The 21,784-nt window shown below is 36.1% G+C and overlaps 1 protein-coding gene across 1 annotated transcript in view; it reads right to left on the bottom strand.

The window, feature by feature from the left end:
* The window catches only part of LOC146596488 (neural-cadherin-like), a 43,418-nt gene extending 21,904 nt beyond the window's left edge, over nt 1–21,514 (bottom strand). The window contains exons 1-16 of the mRNA XM_085303780.1: nt 21,328–21,514; nt 20,168–20,393; nt 17,576–17,780; nt 15,912–16,023; nt 14,756–15,005; nt 12,504–12,646; nt 9,212–9,384; nt 8,024–8,192; nt 7,182–7,352; nt 6,210–6,382; nt 4,979–5,146; nt 4,135–4,384; nt 3,900–4,027; nt 3,041–3,227; nt 2,162–2,305; nt 448–731 (exon numbers count right to left, since the gene is read on the bottom strand). Of these exons, the coding sequence (XP_085159906.1) occupies nt 448–731; nt 2,162–2,305; nt 3,041–3,227; nt 3,900–4,027; nt 4,135–4,384; nt 4,979–5,146; nt 6,210–6,382; nt 7,182–7,352; nt 8,024–8,192; nt 9,212–9,384; nt 12,504–12,646; nt 14,756–15,005; nt 15,912–16,023; nt 17,576–17,780; nt 20,168–20,393; nt 21,328–21,454 (2,910 nt within the window). The 5' untranslated portion in view covers nt 21,455–21,514. The remainder of the gene's footprint in view (nt 1–447; nt 732–2,161; nt 2,306–3,040; nt 3,228–3,899; nt 4,028–4,134; nt 4,385–4,978; nt 5,147–6,209; nt 6,383–7,181; nt 7,353–8,023; nt 8,193–9,211; nt 9,385–12,503; nt 12,647–14,755; nt 15,006–15,911; nt 16,024–17,575; nt 17,781–20,167; nt 20,394–21,327) is intronic.
* Nucleotides 21,515–21,784: the final 270 nt, after the last annotated feature.

Below are 21,784 nucleotides of genomic sequence, written 5' to 3'. Positions count from 1 at the left end.
TACACTAATACAGTCTGTGGAAAGAGTTCAAGCAAAAGTATATGTTACACTATTAATAGATACATGTTGGAATAATGGCAGATGAAAGGTGGCTCAGGAACCATTGAGAGTAGATGAATACATTTTGCACCATAATAATAATGTAGTATATTATATTATTATTTTTTAATATTTATAGAGGTAATTTAAACATGTTATTCTACCAGCTATTTTAAAGTGTTAATGATCTGCTATTTAGGATCACATATGTTCCATTCTGCTTATCTTACTTATCTTTGCAATTATTTTTTCCACAAAACTCTGTTTTTCTTCTTCCACTAACAAAAATACTCAGGAGAACTAAATTTCATTAATATACTTGTATTGGATTATTATTAGCTTAACTGTAGCAGTATAATCTGTGTTCTTCCACTGAAATATTATAATCTTTGAAATTACATACACTACCTGAAGGACGAAGACTGGTAACCCATCCAGTTCCTCAATTATACTTCCATAGTATTCATTGATAGAAAAAACTGGAGCCTCATCATTTTTATTCATGACATTGATGATAACAACTGCATAATCTTCCCATTTCCCATCAGATGCCAACAAATGAATCTCATACATTTTTGTTTCTTCATAATCTAGTGGCTTGGCAATAAAAATGGCTCCTGTTTCTGGTTCTACATCAAGTACTCCTCCCGTATTTCCAGTTGTGATCTGGTACCGTAACTTAGCATTTGTTCCTGTCGATTACCAACAGTGTTAGAAAATATAAAATTTCTTTAAGTATATTAAAACATGGCATGTCAAGATAAAGTATAAATAATAAGGTAATTAATTTGGGATATTACAGTTTGATGGTCTTTCAAAATGCATAGCTATGTCAGATCATTTACCAGTATTTTCAACTCTAGTATATCAAATTATCATTTTTTTAATTATAAAAATATGTTTTTACAATGAAGTATTGATGCTGCTTTTACTTATGATTCCTCCAGTTCACTGAAGGATCACTGTGACTGGTCAAGGCTATAAGCACCCAGCATGTAAGAATGAGTTACCACAAAATACTATATACAGTAGAACCCTTCTGCACTCATATACACACTCCCATAGATTTTATCAAAACCAGTAATTCTGACTGCCTACTTTGGCTTACTACATTACAGAAGACCTTAAAATTTCAGATGAAGTACCAATTTGCAGATTATTGTAGATCAAGCAGAGACTTTTAGCCTTTCATTCTGCAAGCTTTACATTTAAGTTACTGTTCCTGTCTTCCTCGCTTCTTTCATAGCTATATCTTTAATCATGCATGTTACCAGGAGAACAGAGAAAACCAGCCACATATCCATCACATCAGGTCTCCTGATCCAACACTATAAAGCAGTTTCACAGCCATCGTAAGTAATAAACTAAGAGTCCTTTGTGCAGGAAATCCTTCAGTGACAGCCTAGTTGCATTTGTCTTGACCTCCTTGCATGGATAAGGAACCAAATGCAGCCGGGGTGTACATGCACTTCACAGACATGCTGCTAGAATAATCCTCTGGGACTTGTGCAACAAAAGGTATGGCTGAGCCAAATTTTAAGTTCACCACGGCCAAAAGATAAAAATCCGCATCTTCTCCGAGCTCGGCTATGGGGATTGGTTACATACTTTTTTCTACATGACTTGCTACTGAATTTCTTACTGATTTGGAGATTAAACCAATACAGCAAAGASTGATATGCTTTTAGGAAGTCTAATTTCAAATATGACAACACTGATCTGTAGCATTAAGGAAAAAAAAAAAAATACAACTCCCCTGTCCATAGAGAAACCAAGTGAATCTCACTGAGACCAAGTCTGACTCATTCCAATTAACCAGGACATTTTCAATCAGCATCCATTATTAAAAAACAATATGAGCCGTAATAAATTTGTATTTGCTGACAGAGAAATTATTCCCCATCACCCTACATTAATGCATTGCCTCAAATAATAAGTTATTTGGCTTATGCCTCAAAGCTCCGTTATGAACTAATGTTCACRCCCTATCAGTTCAGACAAAGAAGTTTTAAAATGCAGAGACAAAGACGTTTTCCTCCTAACACCACTAAATATGTCTTGGTCTGGTAAAATTAACTCATTAGTACTTTAGATACAGCTATGGAGAATTTCAATACTTTACCTTCGTCTTCATCATTAGCACTGACTGTAATGACAGTTGAGCCCACATCCTGGTCTTCCTCTACATTTACTTCATACACACTTTGAGTGAACACAGGCTTGTTATCATTCACATCACTGATAAAAATGTGCACGTAGGCTGTGTCTAGAGAGACCAGAACAAGAGATTAAAATACTCAGCTCTGCCGCTTCTGTCAGCTACAATTCCTTAAGCTGTCTAGCTGCACATTAAATGAACGCACATTAAATGAAGATGAATATGCAGACAATACAGAAGGAAACTCTTAGGACTGTGGACAATTTATATACCAATATTACTCAGAAGCACTTGGATATCAAATGAATGTCACATCCAATTTGCTTAAGCAGATAACATGTGAGTAATTGACRCCTAATAAGGCAATTGTACAGTTTTAAGTTATAACATTTTGTCCCAAAGCCACAAAAGCCAAACTTTAAGTCTCTATCTAAGCACAACCCTGTCAACTGAGAATAGATTTTTTTTTTTATCTTGAACTTTTCTGCTTCATACTTCATAGTACTTTCAACTGAACAGTACCATATGCAGTGCTTTAAGAAACTCCTCCACTACCTAAAGAGGTTTGCATCCTACGGATAATAGAAGTGTCATTGCTACTTAGAAAATACTCTCCAAACTCTAATCATGAAGTCCTAGTTTTCTTTTAGTTTTAGAACAAAAAACTTGAATGATCATATGGAACATCTCTTCCAGCTCTGACAACTGATGCCGACAAAGAGTAAAAAAACAAACAAAAAAATTCTACAAGTTTGCYTGAATAATAGTAAACTAAAATTTAACCTTGCTTTTCAGAGACCAACTCATGCACAAACATGCTTGTCACAGTCATCACTTTCTTACCAGAGTTTGGTTTCCCACGTTTTCCAGGTCGAGCCGATTCAGAGCCATCTGCTGACTTAACTTCTAAAAGATAGGACCCCTTCTTCTCTCTGTCAAATACTGAGGTAGTGTATATTGAGCCAGTCTGTGAGTCCAAACAAAAACGTGTGTAGTCTCCATTATGATCGTGTAACAGGGAGTAAGTTATCTAAAAGATTAAAAAGAAGTTTGTTATTCTAGACTTTCCTTTACTTGGATAACTTATAATTAAAGAAGCACTTAGAGAAAAGGAAGTCTTGTGGTTAAGAACTTGGCCAGGTAGAAGAAATCTGAGTAAAACTACTAGTTTAACCAACTTCGGTTAAGTCATTTAACTTCCTTGTATCTTGACTGTCCATCTGTAAATGGAAATAAATTTCTGTCTTGTCTAATTAGTTCATATGTTTGCACTGAATGCTCATGTTTCATACATTGATCATTTATGCAACAGCACTCAAACTCAGCTGAATTTAACATACTTTAAAAGGATTGTGTTCAGTGCCTCTAATATATGGCTTGCAAAAGCCTTTAATATGGTTTTCTTCAATTAATTTATCTGATCACATTTTAGATCTACGTAAAAGAGCATCCTGTCGCAAGGAGCGTGTMAGCTGAGCTACAGGTTGTAAAAAGAAATCTCTCTCTCTCCTCGTTTCTTTTAACATTTGACATCTGCTAGTTCAGTTGCATTTTTCACTATTTTATATTATGTATAGTTCACTGTTTTGTATCACATTCCCTCATCAGTCATAGCTTTTCCAGGCTGATGACTTCTGGTCTATTTAGTCATTCTTTCTGCAGAGCTATACATACCTGAAGATGTGGATCCTAATTTACTCACCTCACCATTCAAACCAAGGTCAAGGTCAGAGGCAGAGACTTGAACAACAAATGTCCCAACATCAGCTGCCTCTGTTACCAAGGCTTCATAAATAGATGAAGTGAAGAATGGGACATTATCATTGACATCTAAGAGATCAAAAAGAATGCATAAATAGAAAATTGCAAAACTTATACACACACACACACACACACACACGGTGATTATGTTACAACATCACTACAAGCTTACACACCTGTTACATTAATATTGACTGTAGCAAATGCTGCCAGAGGAACTGCAGCAACATTCTGCGCTCTAACCCTCAGCAGAAAGCTCTTTGTTGTTTCATAGTCTAGTGGCTCAGCTACCAGAATTGAAGCAGAACCATCATCTCTGTTTGGAGTCAGGTAGAAACGAACTGGCATGTTGGTCTCTGGAACAAGTCCCTCTTCTAGGTTATAAGTCACACGGGGATCACCAAGAGGAGAGGTTGCTTTGATTGTCTGTGCAGTTCAAAATGTTTGCATAATTAACAGATTTTTAAGTACAGAAACATTTCTAAAATCTCTTGTGTACCGAATGTCCCAGATTTTCGGATCTCAACAGAAAACACTAGCAGAAGTATCTTCTGATACAAAATTTTAAGCTTACTCAATAGGCCTTCAAGGCACAAACAGCTGCAGTCAAAGGTTACCATTCATCACAGGTTTGGTCACTCATTGTTTTATCCTGAAAACATGTATTTTATAGTTACTGATCCAATTACTATTCTGAGAAATCAAATTGAATAAGTCTAAGTATTCCAACAATCACCTTAGGTAAGACTGCAGCATTCAAACACCTGGAATTTTACCTATAGTGTTGTCCAAATGGAAGAGAAATTGAACTGAACTGAATTGAACTGAATAGCAGTTGCATACATATGAATTAGAGCAAAAAATGCCTACTACTGCTAGCACTTTTGAAAGAAAACTGGTAGCAGATCATTGGACACTGCAATACGCAACAACATTATAATAAGTTTACTAAACTTGAGCAAACAAGCCTGTTCAAACACTCTAGAGCCTTGCAAAGAAACAGGCAACTCCCAAACTTACCAAAATTGATGCATCCCGTGTAGTATTCTCTGGAATAACAACTTCATAACTGTCTCTCCCCCACTTTGGGGGCTGGTTTTTTGCACTAGTAATAGTTACTGCAAGTTCAACTTTACTGCTCCTATTGCCTCCATCTGTAGCAATAATCTCTCGAATTATAGAAGACCTCTGAACAACAAGAAGAGGTTCATTATAGAGAGGTTTGATCGAGGCTCAAATGAGCTTTTTTTGCAAAATAAACGAATATATAAAATTAAAGGCACAATAAAAAAAAATCATCAAGAAAGAAAAATATCCACAGTAAAGAATATTAAGCTCAGAATATGAAGTAGCTGCAAGGTCGTAGGAAAATTCTACTATTTGCTTTACTTAAGATCGTTGGAAAATGCTCCTATATGCCTTAGTAAACCTGAACAAATTTCACATATATTAAGTCAAAAAAAAAAAAAATCTATAGAATCCTTGAGTTCTTAATCTTGCGTATGAACATTTTTGTTACCAGGCCTATAGGATTCTTAGGTTCAGTAAAGTAAATATTAAAAGAACACACCTTCATTCAAATTTTGTGTCAGCTACTTAGAAGTTAAATTTCAAAGATATGAGCAACACCTAGTAGGTATTTAAAGATCAACATTGAGAATGGTATTTTCACTTCAACACAAATTACTTTAAAATTTAGAATTTTCAGCCATTTATAGATAAGCAGTTTGATATTTTCAGAGTTGTAGAAAGCTGGGTGAAACAATTTTGTCCACTATGCCTTCACCTTCCCARCAGATAGCTATGCTTAGCTCAGTGTGACTAAAATGTGTCAAAATGGGAACCCATAACAGAAGCAGTATTTCACTCCTTCATATCCAGGTTTGCATCTTAACTCATTGTCTGCTAATACAACAAAGTCCACACATCGTTCTTGTTCCCCTGCTTAAGGTCTCAGCCCTCCCAGGTCCTTGTTCCAACATTAGCATACTGGAGCAAACTGAAGAAGGATGAACAGGTTCTCATAGGCAGTGCTGTCAGCTGCTACCCTCCAGCTGACAGCAAAGCTTGCCTGTATGCAGTTCAGAGAGCCATCAGCTAAAAGTGTTTAACAAAAATTTAAATTAAACATGCCATATAGATCCTTTAAAGTGAAGTAGTAATGTGGAAGTAGGGACAGAGTTGTGATCTCAGTCCCTCCTATGATACAGTGAGATAGCAGTCAGGCTTATAAAGGAAGCAAGCACCTTACCTGAGGTATGGGCTGGCTGACAAAGACCCAACCAGTAGTAGAATTAATCTGTAAATAATCAGGTTCTTCATTTGCTATGGAGTATGTAATAGCAGCATTTGAGCTGTAGTCAACATCATGGGCTGCAACACGAAGAAAGCTAGTCCCAACTCTCGTGTCCTCTGTTAGGAAATCTAATACAAAAAAAGGAGATTATAGACTTATCATTAATCCATTAAAGCATAATGAACAATTTTCTACCATGAAGAAATATTGAAGTAAAATGGATGGAAGCTATACTTCATTCATTTTGTAAAGATGTCCATAAAATCAAATTGAATATTTTGAAGTACTGCTATCACTCTTGAACTACGGATCACGTTGCCTAAATCAAGGTGGGGGGGGGGAAAAAAGGACCATGTTGCCAAAAATTACTTTCTAGGATTTGCATATTATAAGAAATTGAGAAATACCTTTTCTTCACTTTTTTTTAATGAATATTACACATGCCTCTGGGAGTTTATCTATAAGCAAGAAGGGTTTTTGAGGAACCAAACAGGAAAGGTAAAACAACAAACAATGTAGAATGGCAAAATTCAAGGGGAAAACTATGTAATCAAAAGTTATACAAAAACATATTAATCAGAAAAGGATACAGTTACTGCTCAATGCTGAAAATTAATGCTGATTACCACTTTTACATCTCTGAGCAGCACCAGAGATACTTGGTGTACTTAATTAAGTGAGCAAAGATACTGATACAGCTATTGTTTCAAGGTTTGCCCATAACAGCACTCAGTAAGGAYTGGAAATCAAGCCTGTACTTGTTACATCACACAGAATGACAATTCTGCAAGTAAGATGAATGCATTTCCGGCTATTATCTTGCTAGTCACAAGATCTAATGTCAGGAAAGAGGAAAATCAAAAATCTTAGACATCAGGTAAGCTCACACTCAGGGCACAGAAACTCTATCCAATGACTCTCAATTACATTCATAGTGGGTGTTTTCAAATCTGGGATCATTATCATTTTGGTCCAGAATAATAACATTTATCTGACATATTCCAGTGACAGGTTCTGCTGCTTGATCTGTTGCTGTCACAGTGATAGGATATTCCCTCTGTTTTTCTCGATCAAATACCTGAACAGTTGTCAGGACTCCTGAAAACAAATTAAAAGCCAAAGAGTTAAAATAGTATGCATTTGACAATACTGTGCATTCAGAGGTTCATCTGATTGTTCATACATTGAGCTATAATATAATAGATTAAATACACCTATAATGTGAGTTTTAGGTGCAAGGCTCCAATCACAAAATTTCAGCAAATTAAACTGTACTGCTCARATAGTTAAAATGTCATACACACTTGCGTCTTTGCAAAGTTGGACTTTATTTTAGAAAACAGAAAAGTACAATGTAAGGCATGTTTCATGTCTTTTATCCTCTAAAAGCTCAGTCTAAACTTACAGTTTTGCCCTTCCACACATACAGTCTCTTTGTACTCTGCTGCTTGGATAAACCATCTATATCTCATTAGTAATGCTGCAAGATGCATGCACACAAAATCTAAATATTTTTTAACCTATTTACAAAACTATAGTTATTTCACACAGCAGAACTTCTACATTTCAGGAAAGGCATCAATTCTAGGTAAATACTGGACACATTAAAAACTAAGAGTATCTGTTTATGCAGTTAAAAAGCTTGTATTTTGTCTGCTATCAAGAGACTCCATGAAAAGTGCAAAATCTGATTTTATTTATGTTTGTCTTTCATCAGTGTAACAAAATGGTTTATACTGTGTCATTATTAGTTTCAATATTCACTTTACCTGAGTCAGGATGAATACTAAATGCTGGTAGGATACCACCTTTGTGCATCAAGCCGTATTTCACTAAACCATTGGCTCCTTCATCAGCATCAGTGGCTTCAACTTGCAGTACAACTGTCCCTGAAGGCTGGTTTTCCAATACAGAAGCATGTTCCCGATAATACTGACACTAAATGTGGGGGGGGGGGAAGGCCAAAAAAAACCTCATGACATTTGATTTAAATCCAAACCAAAAAGTATTTAGTTGTACTTCTATTCTGATGCAGTAATGTTAATGTTTATTTGTACCATGATTAATTTGCAGGCTTCATTTACTGTTCCGTGATTATACRAACTAAATGCAATTGGAGGCCATTCTGCATTTCCAACTGACAAAAATATTTGGACAAAATGTTATAGTTGCAAATGCTTCCAAATGGAAATGTTTTTCTAAGTTAGCAAAAACCTTACATAAAGAGGGCATGCATTTGCCCACAGTTTTTAATATGTCGCAAAATTGCTTTGGTCAATAATGGATTTCTATACAAAGTAATTTTGTCAAGGACAAGTTAACAATACTTGCAAGACTGACATGAATAGTCACTAACTTTTCAAAATATGCAACACTTGATCAACTTATCTACCATCAGCATTAAACTCAAAATGTTTAGACAAGAGATCGTCAATACAAATCAACATTCTAAAAACATATGCAACCATTTATTTTTTCTTAAGTACTTTATAATTTAAGCCAAAATCCTTTCACTTTTTTCCTCAGTCTCAGTCCCACTATCATCAAAGGAAGACTATGTACTTGAGAGAGGAATTTTGGAATATTGCAACAAGTCCACGGGATAATGGATGTTACCCATCTGTTTCCTCCTCAGATGTCATATCAAACCTTCAGAAGTTACTTACTCATCCTTATCTTCTAAAATGTCAGAAGTGAGATATATTTCAGGGCAGAGACAGCACTCACAGGAGCTGCTCTGYTGCAAGAACCACCACTCACGGCTCCGGAAAATGATGTGAAAGATGGAGAAGACCATGGCAGCAAGACTCAAGTGGAGGAGATCATTTCTTGAATAGTTCAACTGCTACATCATTTGCAATGACAGTCTTAAATATTCACCAGCCTAATTAATATATTCAGATATATATCTGTGTGTGTGTATATGTGTATAGAACTTAACAAAATAAATACACTACCTTCTGAAAGACAGGTTTGTTATTATTGATGTCATCAATTTTCACAATAACCTGAGCAGTACTGGTAAGAGAATGGGGCCCTCCAGAGGCATTATCATCAGTAGCTGTGACATTAAGAACATACTCTGTCCCTTGCAGCTTTGGAAATGGACTTGAACGAAGTCTAACTAGACCTGTAAAAACAATAGGTTGTGTTTTTATTTTTTACTGTATTAACCAATAACTGTTATCCTTCTTACCAGTGAGCATCATTCTGGTTTAACTACTCAGCAGTAAACCAAAAGCCTATGGTTTAATTTAACTTAGGTAGTGTTAATGTGGTTTGATATTAAAACAAAAGATAGTATAACAACAGGTTTGTCTGCAGGTAGGTCTACAAAGCCAAATGAGGCACTGGCTACAGCTCAGCTGATCTGCATATGTTAGCTTTAGTATAGCTATTTCAGGAAGGAAGAAAACAAAACTGAAAGACAAACAAAGAAAATGGAGAGACATTGTGGCAAACTTCTGTTCAACATGAATATGCCTCACCACGGAGCCTGGGTATGCTTTTGTTATTGCAACGAAGCATGTGTCACCACGTCTTCATTGGTGGTTACCCATGATGGTTCAGCTGAAACTAGCTGAAGTTTATCTTCCTGCAGCATAATCATTGCAGCATTTAGCTATACAGATCTATCCTCAGAAGTCTTTATTTTTCTTCTCTCCTATGTCACCCAAATTGTATTTCCTACTGGATWGGATATACAAGCACTGTCAGAGAAAGGCTTGTGAAAGATTTGTTACATAACCAAAACAGATGACAGCTATCTGAAAATATGCAGTAAGAAGCTGTCACTTTTTTGCATCATCATCCATCAGTCAACACTGTTATTCATCAGGCACGACAGCAACTGTCATTACAGTAGAATATTGTCACAGCATCAGTGTCACTCAATTTGCTTGCAATTGTACTGTCTTTACTGTGGCACTTATTTTTGACACATCTCTGTTTCACCTGGGCACTTCTGTGACAAGGAGGTACAGACATTCCACTGACATGATCTCTGAAATTGTTGCAAGCCACCGTATAAACCTTTAGCATTATTTCAATAATTTTTGGCTTTTGTCACTTAATAAAATGATAATGTTTCTGAATTAAGTTCTATAGACTATAAAAATTAAGAAAAATTAGATAGTCTTATAAAAACTACAGATTTGACCGTAAGAGATGCTACCAAACAAATTTTTTGAGCATTTGCAATGAAGATTTTCAAAAGCATCAGTATTCTTCTTGTGTGACAACTAGACACTTTTGAAACTATCATTCCTTTTTAGGTGCCCAAACATTCAGAATTTAACCCAAAGAACCTACAACTACTTTCTGAAGTCAGAAGGAATAAAAGGWGGGAAAAAAAGAGGAAAAAAAATCTAAATTCAGATTTTGATTGGAGTTCCAAAGAGGTTAAATATAGTTTCATTAAAGTTATTCAAAATTTAAAATTGGCATCAACAGGACTTCAATTTAGTCTCCTATTTCTGCCTCAGAATGTCTTTTTTCCCCCCAAGCAACAAACATCAAACAAATCCTCTTAATTTAAATGGATATGCCAACTTACTCAGATGATGTGTTTGTGGGATTTTTAACAAAAAACACCAATGTTGTTTCCCCCCCCCCCTTTGGGCTTTAAAAAAAAATCAAAAGGATTAAATCAAAAAATTTGTTTACTTAGCACATCTTTAACATAATTTCACCTTAACAGAAAAAAAAAAGGAGTAATAGCCCGATTCTGCCTACAAGTGCATCATCTTGTGTCAGTAAAGCACAAGTAAACTTGGTTGAAAAGTGTTTGCTCACACTCACATTGCCAGGACACACAACTACAGAAAAAAAACACTTATCTAAAACATAAATGCTCACTTTAAATCAGTTTGAACTGAATTATTGAAAAAACTGCATAAAGAAAATTACTCCAGTCTGACTTGCCATATATCAGAGTTGCACACAGATCCAGTTATATGAGAGGGTTATTATTGCCTTAACATAAAAAGATATGTTAAAGAYTTGAACACAAGCTTATGTTCTGCATAATTCTTAGTAGGCCAAATCAATATCAGACAATATATGAGTGTATATTTACTAGGTAGATTCAGGGAGCTTTTCCTGGGAAGCATTACAGCTTCCCACTAGCCCCTCTACCCCTCATATCAATTGGGAGGAATTAAAAGGGAGATGGTTTGTCATGCAGAGCTGCGCATCTTCCTGCAGCACTGTGTCATGAACTGTTTAATCAATCTATGCATAGTATAACGGCCACTGCATATGCCGAAAGAATACTGTGTTTTTTGAAATATTTCTGGGGTTTTTTGCAGAAGACTACTGTTAGCCAAGGAAAACACAGAGAAATAAACTGTATCAGACTAAAACATGACTGTTTTCTCCACCTCTCCTTCAGTATTACTCTACTGAGTAGAGAGGCAGTCGTCAGCATCATGCACCAGAACCAAGATCATGCTGAAACACTTAGCATTAACACTCAGTATCAATATGCAAATTCATTCTTCAAAATATTTTTTTCTCATATGCCTCATATGCCAACATGATTACTAACAGTATCTTTGGCCACTTTCAGTAAGTTGATGGCAGGTCCTTGAGTGCACCCACACTCCTTCCTCAGGTGCTGTGGGATGGCATTTGTGTTAGGTTTAGCTCAGTTGGTTAGAGCATGGTGCTAATAATGCCAAGGTTGTGGGTTCAATCCCTGTATGGGCCACTTGTTTGAGGGGTGGACTAGACGATCTCCAGAGGTCCCTTCCAACCTTACCAATTCTATGATTCTGTGACAGTGCTGTCTCTACCTCTGCCTGCCTTGCTGTCACCCTAAGGTCCAGCTTGCCTTCCTCTGTGAGGCAGCCCACTCATGTTAGTGTCTAGCACAAACTTCAAAACTGGTTTCCTAGATTAAGTATTATTCAAACCCTTGTGGCATATTTTGGAAGATGACATTTACCTGTTATTCATAATAATGCTGTCAACTAAGTTGCAAATGGAAATCAGACAATGAGCAAATTGGAAAAAGAATTGTACTTTCTAGGAAAATGATACACATTTTAAGAATTAGAAGAAAGTCTAGAATAATTGCATTGTTTTTTCTCCTGCAATTTTTATTAGTCTAGTAAAGGCTCCAAAAATAGTATATGCTTGTTCAGTTCTTATAACAGCTATCTAACAAAGACCAAATTCTGTGCGCCTCACATCAGGATTCACAGACAGTTTTGACTCTGCAAAAACAAAGAGCTAAAGTATCCTTACCTTTCTTACGGTCAATAACAAAGTTCCCTTTTTGATTCCCAGATAGAATATCATATGTTATACCATCTCCATCAGGGTCAATAGCATTAACAGTAGCAACTAGTGTATTTGGGCCTGCATCTTCAGAAACAAAACTCCTGTAGCTGTTAAAAGAAGTCAGGACAAGATCCTAAGAAATTTAGATGGAAAATACACACACACAACTGCATTCTATAACATCAACTGACATTTACTTACTACCTGTACAAAGAGTATTGCAGAGGTTTATTAATTTCTTGAGTAATATAATTACACTTACAAACTCTGTTAAACCAATGAAACAATATTATTCCATCCATGTTTTTCTGTTGTTACCTCCTACAGATTTCCATCGCAAACTTTCAGGAGTATTGCAGCTTTGATGCTTGCCTTCACAGTAAGACTTGTGCTATATGCAGAATTCATCATTTTAAATACGTGAGATATATAATTCACAGAATCAAAGCAAACATTTGCTAAGTTTAAAAACATTGATTCCTGTAGCATACTTTGACATAAGTTGTCAAAATGCTTTCAGTGTATTCTCTGTGGATTTGTCTGGATTTGCACCAGCAAAACTAAGATGAGAATCAGTTCTGGAGAACATATGCATAATGTCAGTTTAAAAAAAAAAAAAAGGAAAGAAAGAAAGAAAAAATTAAATCTATTCAAGACCTGACACATCACTCACATTGTAAGCTCTTAAGAAGCATTATCAGTCTAGAGCTTAACATTTTCTGGAGTAGAAGAGCCTCCTGCTTAGCAAAGTCCAAAATATTTAGTATTTTTTCTGATTGGATTAGGCATTAGGCCAGGCTAAGCATGCTACAGATATGTCTGCAGTAGGTATAGAACTACATAAGAACGAACTACAGCTGGTTGTACACAGTAATGTAAATAAAATACACATATATCACTGGGYTCAGAGTGCTCAAGTCTGCTTATGAGCTCAGTACTCTTATTTTATTGTGAGCAGAGTCAAAGTGACTGCAGCTGTTAGATGAAGTCAGTTACTCTCACATCTCCACATCATTATGCTGACAGTGATATAAAATTCCAAGACAAAGAAAATGGATACACAGAAAACCTCTTCCTTAAGTTTTGCTTTCCATATACATGTGTTTGCATCGGAACCTGTGTAGAGGTAGCTTCCCCCCACCCTCAATTTAATATGCAATGAAATAAAAGAACTAAATTATTCTGGTTTAGCTCAGTCACAGCCTTCAGGATATTGTCTTATCCCTGCAATAGGAGGCAATAATTGTAATAACGGTAATTCTGAAAGTTTTGAGCATTAAATATAGGGACAGAACAGTTCAAGTCATCAGAAGAGGTCTCTTAAGAAGGACAAACTAGAAACTGACAAAATGAGACAGAGTAGCAGCCTTAAGCATTTCATAACTGAGATACAAGATCGCTGTGATGAAAGAAAGCTCGTGCAGAGGAATCACGAGTTTACACTGGACTGTAAATGTATTTAAACAAAGGGCTGAAAGGACAACACCATCATCTTGATTTGTATTAGCCTACTACTAAGCATAACATTAATTACAGATTAGTCTCCCAACAAGAGCCAATTTACAGGTGATGATGATGAAGTTATCTCACAGAAAACTTCAGTTAAGAGCTGTCTGAAGATTGTATTCAGGATTTTGTCATCATGGGACAGACAAAGCAAAATCAAAGCCTTGTTAACCTGGTTAAACAAGAACTTGAGACAAATTGAACACCCTTGGAAAAAAAACAAGACGAGCCGCAATGCTGTAGGACTTACGTACCATATGCATAAGTGGTGAGTCTTTGGGTAATATCAGGAAGTGTGATTTGAATTGGTCCAGATTCTAATCCAGGTTACAAATCTGAACCTCACTGATTAAAATACAAATTGCATGCATCCTCTAGGAGATGAATTTAGTTTCAACACTGTACATGTATACAACAGCAACTTGTACAGCACAGGTTTGTCTACAATACCAACCCTGTCTATTTAGAGATGAGTCCTACTACGGATTGAAACTGTGTCTAAACTTTGCAATTAAGAAACAAACTGAAACTATTTTTTACTGGTAGTAACAAAGCTTCAGAGTCAAAAAGACACCTTGCATTTGTCAGTTTAACCCCACTAATTTGAATGAACCTAAATCAGTGAACATTGCATAATGATCACCCTTCTAATCAAAATTTAAAAAGCAGCAGTAAAAAACAAAGATAGAGTTTTAAAARTATGTATTTACATTGCCTGGGAAAATTCAGGTGCTTCATCATTCACATTTGAAACATGGATCCTAACAGTTGCTGTCCCAGTCTTGGGCTCTTCTCCCTTATCTACAGCCATAATTATGAACTCATAAAGATGGTTAGGTCGCTCATAGTTCAACTCTGTTGCTGGAAATACAGTACCATGAGAAGTAACACTAAAATCTGGACTCAAAGTGTAATATAGTATTTCAGCATTCTCTTTTGAATCACAGTCAGTGGCTGACACTGTTAAAAGAGAAAGAAAGAATTTTCTAGATCAAAGTCTATGAATTGAAATGTTAAGCATTTTAATAAAAGAATAATATAAACAGTAATATTATTTGCCTTGGCAAATGATGTTTGAAATAATTCATAAAAAACTCAGTCACCAGCATAATAATCAACAGACTACTATTACCATGGGATAAATTACTAAATAGAACAGTAAATAGCATTCTGTAACCTCCTGCTAGGGATCGATGTTTAATTTCCTTTTTCTTCAAGATTTATAATAAGCTTACATAATGGTTAAAGACTAATAAGGCTCTTTACAGTTGGCAAAAGTTTTATTGACAGAACCTACYCATATCCTTACATGTATTTTCAACACGATTTCGTATTTTATTTACAATACAGAGTATCATCATTTAAAGCTCCAGTTATTGCTTATATTGGGAAGAAGCCAAATCTTGCTCTACTGCATCCAAACAAAACCTCATATATAACACTGAAGCTGCACAAGAAGATTTTAACATAAAAAAGACAGCATTCCCTATTGTGAGCTCACATAGACCTTTTAAAGATAGACAGAGAAGGTGAGCTGACATCTGTACAATTTCTGATTCAACATGATCTTCTTTCTTCCAAAAGAGAAACACTGCAGGATTGCTACTACAATCCTACTGATCTAATGCAATCACATTCAGAGTACTCTTACTTCAAAACCCTACAGAGAAAATTTCTTTCCTCTCCCCGAGATCGTTTCGACTGCGACAATAGCAAATGCTTATGATCTAATTCTGCTGGTGTCAACTGACTCCACAGATTTTAACTACCTCTTCTTGAACAGCATAATTTCGGCTTCTAAGATGAGTTGTAATCTGTGAAAGAAAACTCCTACTGAATGTAACAAATGATTTTAAAAGCATTAACCTTGTAGAAGTGCAGTTGTCAGAGGAACTGTTTCAGGAACACTATCTTTGCTGTAAATCAGCTGGTGGAATTCGGGGGCACAATCATTCACATCTGTGATTACAACAAAAACCTGAATAGAAAAGAAAAGAACATTCAATAGTATCAACATGGATCAAGGGAATATCTTCATCATTATGTTGGATGGACGATTTGCCAAAAACTAACATCCCTGAAGATTTTAGAAGCTATAGCACATAGGAAAAGTTGTTGTTCTTAGAAGGCTCTTTTCCTGCTAATAATTGTTTATACTGAATTCCAAAATGTTAGAAAATGCCAAGTTCCAGGCCCTTACAGCAATGCTTTCCATCCCCCCCTTCACCTCCATTGATTATTTCCTATTATTAATTGAAACAGAAATGGACTGTCTGCTTTCCAAGTACCCTTTTTTCACTATTGTGTCTTTCATCTCTTCTATTGTAAAAATACAAATTCTACTGCCAAGTATATTACATTTTTATCAGTATAAATCTGTCAAGACCAAGTTCTGAATTCAATTACACAGTGCAACTCAGAAGTCACTACAATGGAACTGATACACTAAAACAAATAAGAAACAAATCCTGTTTCTAACCTTATTAAAAATGTTTTCTTATTCTTCTGTCAATTGACCACAGCTGCCTATTTACAATGCAAACAATGAGGAGTTTGTTAAATTAGTTGTCTAAAATTTTCTAACATCACAACGCAATAGGTAGATGTACACTCAATTTCCTCTTACTTTGGTTAGTGTAAACAGGGAGCTGCTCCCTCATAACTGTCGAAGTAGCATCTGTGTAAAGCAGGTGTAAGAAAAAATAGATTTAGGCTAAATATACTGGCAAAAACCATCTCATAATTTTCTTTCAAGTTATGCTCTACCAGTCCTCTTCCTGAGGTACCTAAAAGGGTACCACAYTGTCAGTCACTGGTGTGCTACAGTCAGTCTGTTATACTGACACACTGTTTCTATGTGTCCTCCCGCTTGTCCATCCTACCTCCTGTTCCTCCTGTAGTGTACTCCTACTACCTGCAGCAGGAATGATTACATTGCATGCATTTTCTAGTTCAGTGACTCTCTGGATTCAAACAACTGTAATAAYTATATTTARCAGAATTTTTGTCATCAGACTTCTAAGACACCAAGAACCCTGACCTTAAAATACCTATGAGTTTTTACTACTTCTTGTCCYTACAAGTTCACTTTATTTTTGAAATTAGATGTCAATTTAGTCACTTTCAATCACTATGTTCATTTTTTTTTCCATTTTTGCCTTAAATTGGAATAACCTTAAATACAAATTACACTTTATGATGATTTAGAATAAGACAAAACCTCCTGTTTGGCTTGGTAGCATCTCTTACCATATCTTCCATGATAAGATCTAGGACCTACGATGGGATAGCATACTGATCCCTCAATAACAGCCTTTTCAGGATCAGCAAGAATAAACTCTAAGAGTACTTAATCCAGCCCTTTTTATCTATACAGAGGATCCAAAGACTTTTAATATGGATAACCAAATACACAGCATGAGCTGGGTAAATGAAAGCCACTAGTGTGCCTTAGAATAAGAATCTGGAAGACTGAAGGAAACTGAAGAAAAGAAGAAAATCCATACAGAATGCCAGAAGTGAATGCTTACCTCAGCTGTATTACTCAGCTGTTCTTCATTTTCTTCTGCTCTGACCAAAAGAAGGTATTGGTGTTGGTCACTCTCATAATCCACACTCCGAGTTAAGCTGATATCTCCTGTTGCCTGATCAATGCTGAATAGACCGCTAAGATTTGTTACTAAACTGTAGCTCAATGAATTTTTTTGATATGGTATAGCAGAGACTGAGAGAAACCTGCATGAAAAATTAAAAAGAAGAAAATGCCTCTCAAGGTTGTAGTATAACATACTGAACAATATAGCAAAAAATGCTATATGTTAGTCCTGAAAGTGCAATCCTGTAGTCTGATTAGAGCAACGCTCACTAAAGTTAATGAGAAATGCATGTAAACATCAAATCTGAACATTTAGTTATGCAATACTTCTGTCATCTGGAAGTAAAAAAATATAAAGCTAGAACCCTTGGAAGCAGAACACAGTAAAGATCTAGAAAGAGAGGATTTTATTTTTGCTGCAACTGAATTTGCATTTCTGATTTGAATTTTTACATTTCCTACAAGGGGGTAATGATTCTCAGGTAGAAAACTAAGAGACAAAACAAGAGTGGTTTTAACACTGGAATGGTAAGTCTGCTGTTCCAATCATTCTGTCTGAATATTTCAACAGGTAATTGCAAAAGGATAAAAGCCAATCGGTAATATAGTGTACATGTTACATAGTATGCAGAACACATGTTTTTACATCTTGCCTGGCACTATTTTTTTTCCACTAAAATTTATAAAGTCAAACAGGAAGAGCACTATAATATACAGTAAAAGAAAGAAATTCTAGAAGAAAAATTTTAAACCTTTTAAAAGTATAACACGCATTCTTCAACAGCTTGTTGCCTTATCTTGCAGGCTTTGTACAAAAACAGGTTCTCATTCCCTCAGAAGAACCCAGCAACACGTAGGACTGAATTACAATTGCAATCAAACAGACAAAAGTCAACTTGTCTGAACACCTTTTTTACCCTTTGTATTTCCACGCTGTTGTGTTCTAGCTTCTCGCAGGTGCAACATTGAAACACTGCAATACTGCCAAAGATTGCCATAGGTCATTATCTTACTTTATTCCTTTTTTATTTGTGCTTTTCTAAAAAAGATGTGRTCTCTCAGCCAGTTGAAGCCAGCAGAAGACAGTTCCAGCCAACAGGAATTTCACCCTCTTTCTCACTCCGTATTCCTGGCTGCACGTTCGTGCCATTTCTTCCGTCGGTGCTAACAATCTCAAGGCCATGCTGTGAGCTAGTTTAACAATCCAGCTGAAAACTTCTCTCTTCTTATGCTATGGTAGCCTCTCATTCGATCTGCATGTCAAGCCAACTAGCATGTTAGAGCTACTGCCAGACCAAAGGAAAAGGCAGAAAGATTTCTTAACACTCTTCTTGTCAGCACAATCTTGTATCAGCCTACAACTGTGAAATCGTAACCCCAGAAGTTCAGTACATGACAGGGACTCTGTTTTACTGTGCTCTTGTGTAACTGGTCGAATTTAAAGGGATTTCCTAGGGATTCTACCATAATTTTCATTACTATTTCTGGTTAACTCATAATAATTCACTTTCACTGGAAAGGCATTGTTTATATTTGAGCTTCTTGTATCATAAAAAACACCTTATTAAATATTTCATTTCCTTAGGATATTATCAAGTAATCTAAGAGTTTCATCATTTTTAATCCTAAAGTTTGTTGCATCCAAGGCAAAAGGCATCTTATAGGTATTTGTACTGTTTCACAATTCTTACATTTCTCTTGTGCTTGTTCCCTGCAGTTTACTGCTATTAACAGTTGTTTGGGGKTTTTTTTGTTTGTTTGTTTGTTTGTTTTTATCTTAACCAACCTTGGTTACTTAGATGCTGTAAAACTGAATGCTGTGGGCTGAACAGTAAAATATAATACCACAGAAAATACAGCATAAATAACAGTTGAATGACAACACAAGAAATAAGCTTATAGAACAAAAGTGTTTTTGATCCATCTGGAAAAGAAAATGTTTGGCCTCAAAATGAAACAGTTTGGCAAAAATGGAACTGACTAGACAGGTGAACCTGCATTATTGACTTTTCTGCAATATTTAGGTGTACATGTTTAGACAAGAAAAATAAAATGACAAATTTCGTGGCATCTTCATTTTTTCTGTTTGTCACTTGACTGATGAAAGCAGTARAGAGTCTTTTGTTTTTTGATTTTCACTTGATGGAGCAGGCACTTTTCCAAACACTGACACACAAAACTCGCATGTTTTTTCACACCAGGGTATTTTCTTTCATGGTGTAATATTTCTAATTTGTATTCTGGATTTCATTTGAAAATTAGAACACTATATCTGCTATTATTTTGCTTATCAGCTATAAAGCAAGAAACTGTAATTATTCATAACCACTTCTCTATACAAAATGGTGACCAAAACATACATCACCACACTCTATCTTGATCATTTCTTCTATTAAAATACCTAAATTGCTAAYCATAATATGTATTTGGGATTCACAAACAATACAGGGCCTTTGGGAGATGAAACAAGGAACATGAAATAAACTAGGAACACAGTTTCACTGCGTTATTTTTCATGAGTACTTACGATTTTCCTGGTGGCATACTTTCAGGAACATAAGCAACATATGGTATGTTTGTAAATTGTGGTGGTCGAAGTCCAGCAATTATAGAAACAGAGGCCGGAGACCCTTTGCTTCCAAGTTTATCTGCTGCTTGTACAGTCAGTAAGTACTCCTTGTCCCTCACCAATGGCAAACCTGTTGTTTTAATCCAGCCAGTGTCCTTCTCAACTTCAAATCTGTTTTCTCCACCTAAGAACAGGTCCACACACTGTTGTCAACAAGTACATTTTTATTTGATTAAAATTGAGAGGAAAATAGGGTGTCCATTTCCAAGTTGTTTTTATCTTAGAATTAACATGCACACAAAAAAAAAAAACTTTAATCTGTTTAGAATCCGCTAATTACACTCACGACCACATTTCTAAGTCACATTTTACTTTTCTGGATGGGTACTGTCCTCCTCATCCTCCAATACGTTCCTGTTACTTGACCGTAACAGGACCCTGGTGTGACAAATAATCCCTCACCAGAGGAAAAAAAATCCTCTTAGAGTCCTAGCCAAAAGGAAGCCAATTCACCCCTGAAATGGTATTGCTACAACCCTTCTGTTGAGTATAGACAGTATTAAACTACCAGTACTAAAGTTTTTTTGTGGTTTTGTTTCATTTTTCTCGAGTCCCACAAAGAAAGTCACTAGTGAGACTAGTGAGTCTGTACTAGCTTAAGTCAGCTAAGGTACAAACCAGACCCTTAAAAAAAGTTATGAATGAACTAGAAACATGACTCCTGTGAGGGAGATGGAACCTCARTTTCTTCCACCCAAGACACACTGTGCTCCACATAGTGCCCTGTCTCATAAGCAGGTAGTCCAGCAGGAAGACTCTGCCAAAGGCTGGCAAGCCACCCCCTTGCCAAAAGCCCTGAAGAGTAATGCCTACCTCATGTCCCCATTACCCTCACTGGGTGGTAAGCTGGGCAGGAACTCAGCTTTGAGAAGAGAATACACGTCGGACCTGGGAAATCTGTCTGCACCCTCACTAAAAGTTGATTTTTTTCACACACAAAGCTGAGGGTTTATGAAACTTCCTCAGGAGGAAAGGAAGGTTGCTTACTGAAGTATAAAGAAGAAAAAGTCACAACAGTAAAGCTTAAAAAGGACACAATAACGGTGATTTTAATTTACCTTCCAGGAGAAAGTATTCTACAGCTCCATTGATCCCTTCATCTGCATCCACCGCAAGCAGCTTGTATACTTCAGTACCTGCTGCAGCTTGAGGAGAAACCACAGCCAAGAAGGGGAAGGGCTTCATGGCCCATTCAGGTACGTTGTCATTCACATCTGTCACAGTAAGTGTTAAGTGCAGCAAGTACCAGTCTTCTCCTAATGGTAACAGAAAAATGAAGAAATACTTAGCCAGGTTTGTGGTAGCACTTGGAGTGACAGAAGTAAGTTTCTGTCAATATATTAATTCCTGAATTTGTATTGTATGCAATGTTATTGACACGTAATTCAGAAAAACTTAACTTTTTTGGATCTTCTCCTGCAATTAACAGCATCCAGATACAACGGAAAAAAAATCTGCACAATTACTGTCAAACTGCAAGAGGAGGGCAACTTACATTGTATTCTACCAGTATCT

Source organism: Rhea americana, unplaced genomic scaffold (genome assembly GCF_003343005.1).
Source record: "Rhea americana isolate MKP2758 unplaced genomic scaffold, rheAme1 scaffold_20, whole genome shotgun sequence".
Lineage (NCBI taxonomy): Eukaryota > Metazoa > Chordata > Aves > Rheiformes > Rheidae > Rhea > Rhea americana.
Note: the sequence above shows the minus strand (reverse complement) of the source record. Positions and strands in the feature narration are given on the sequence as shown.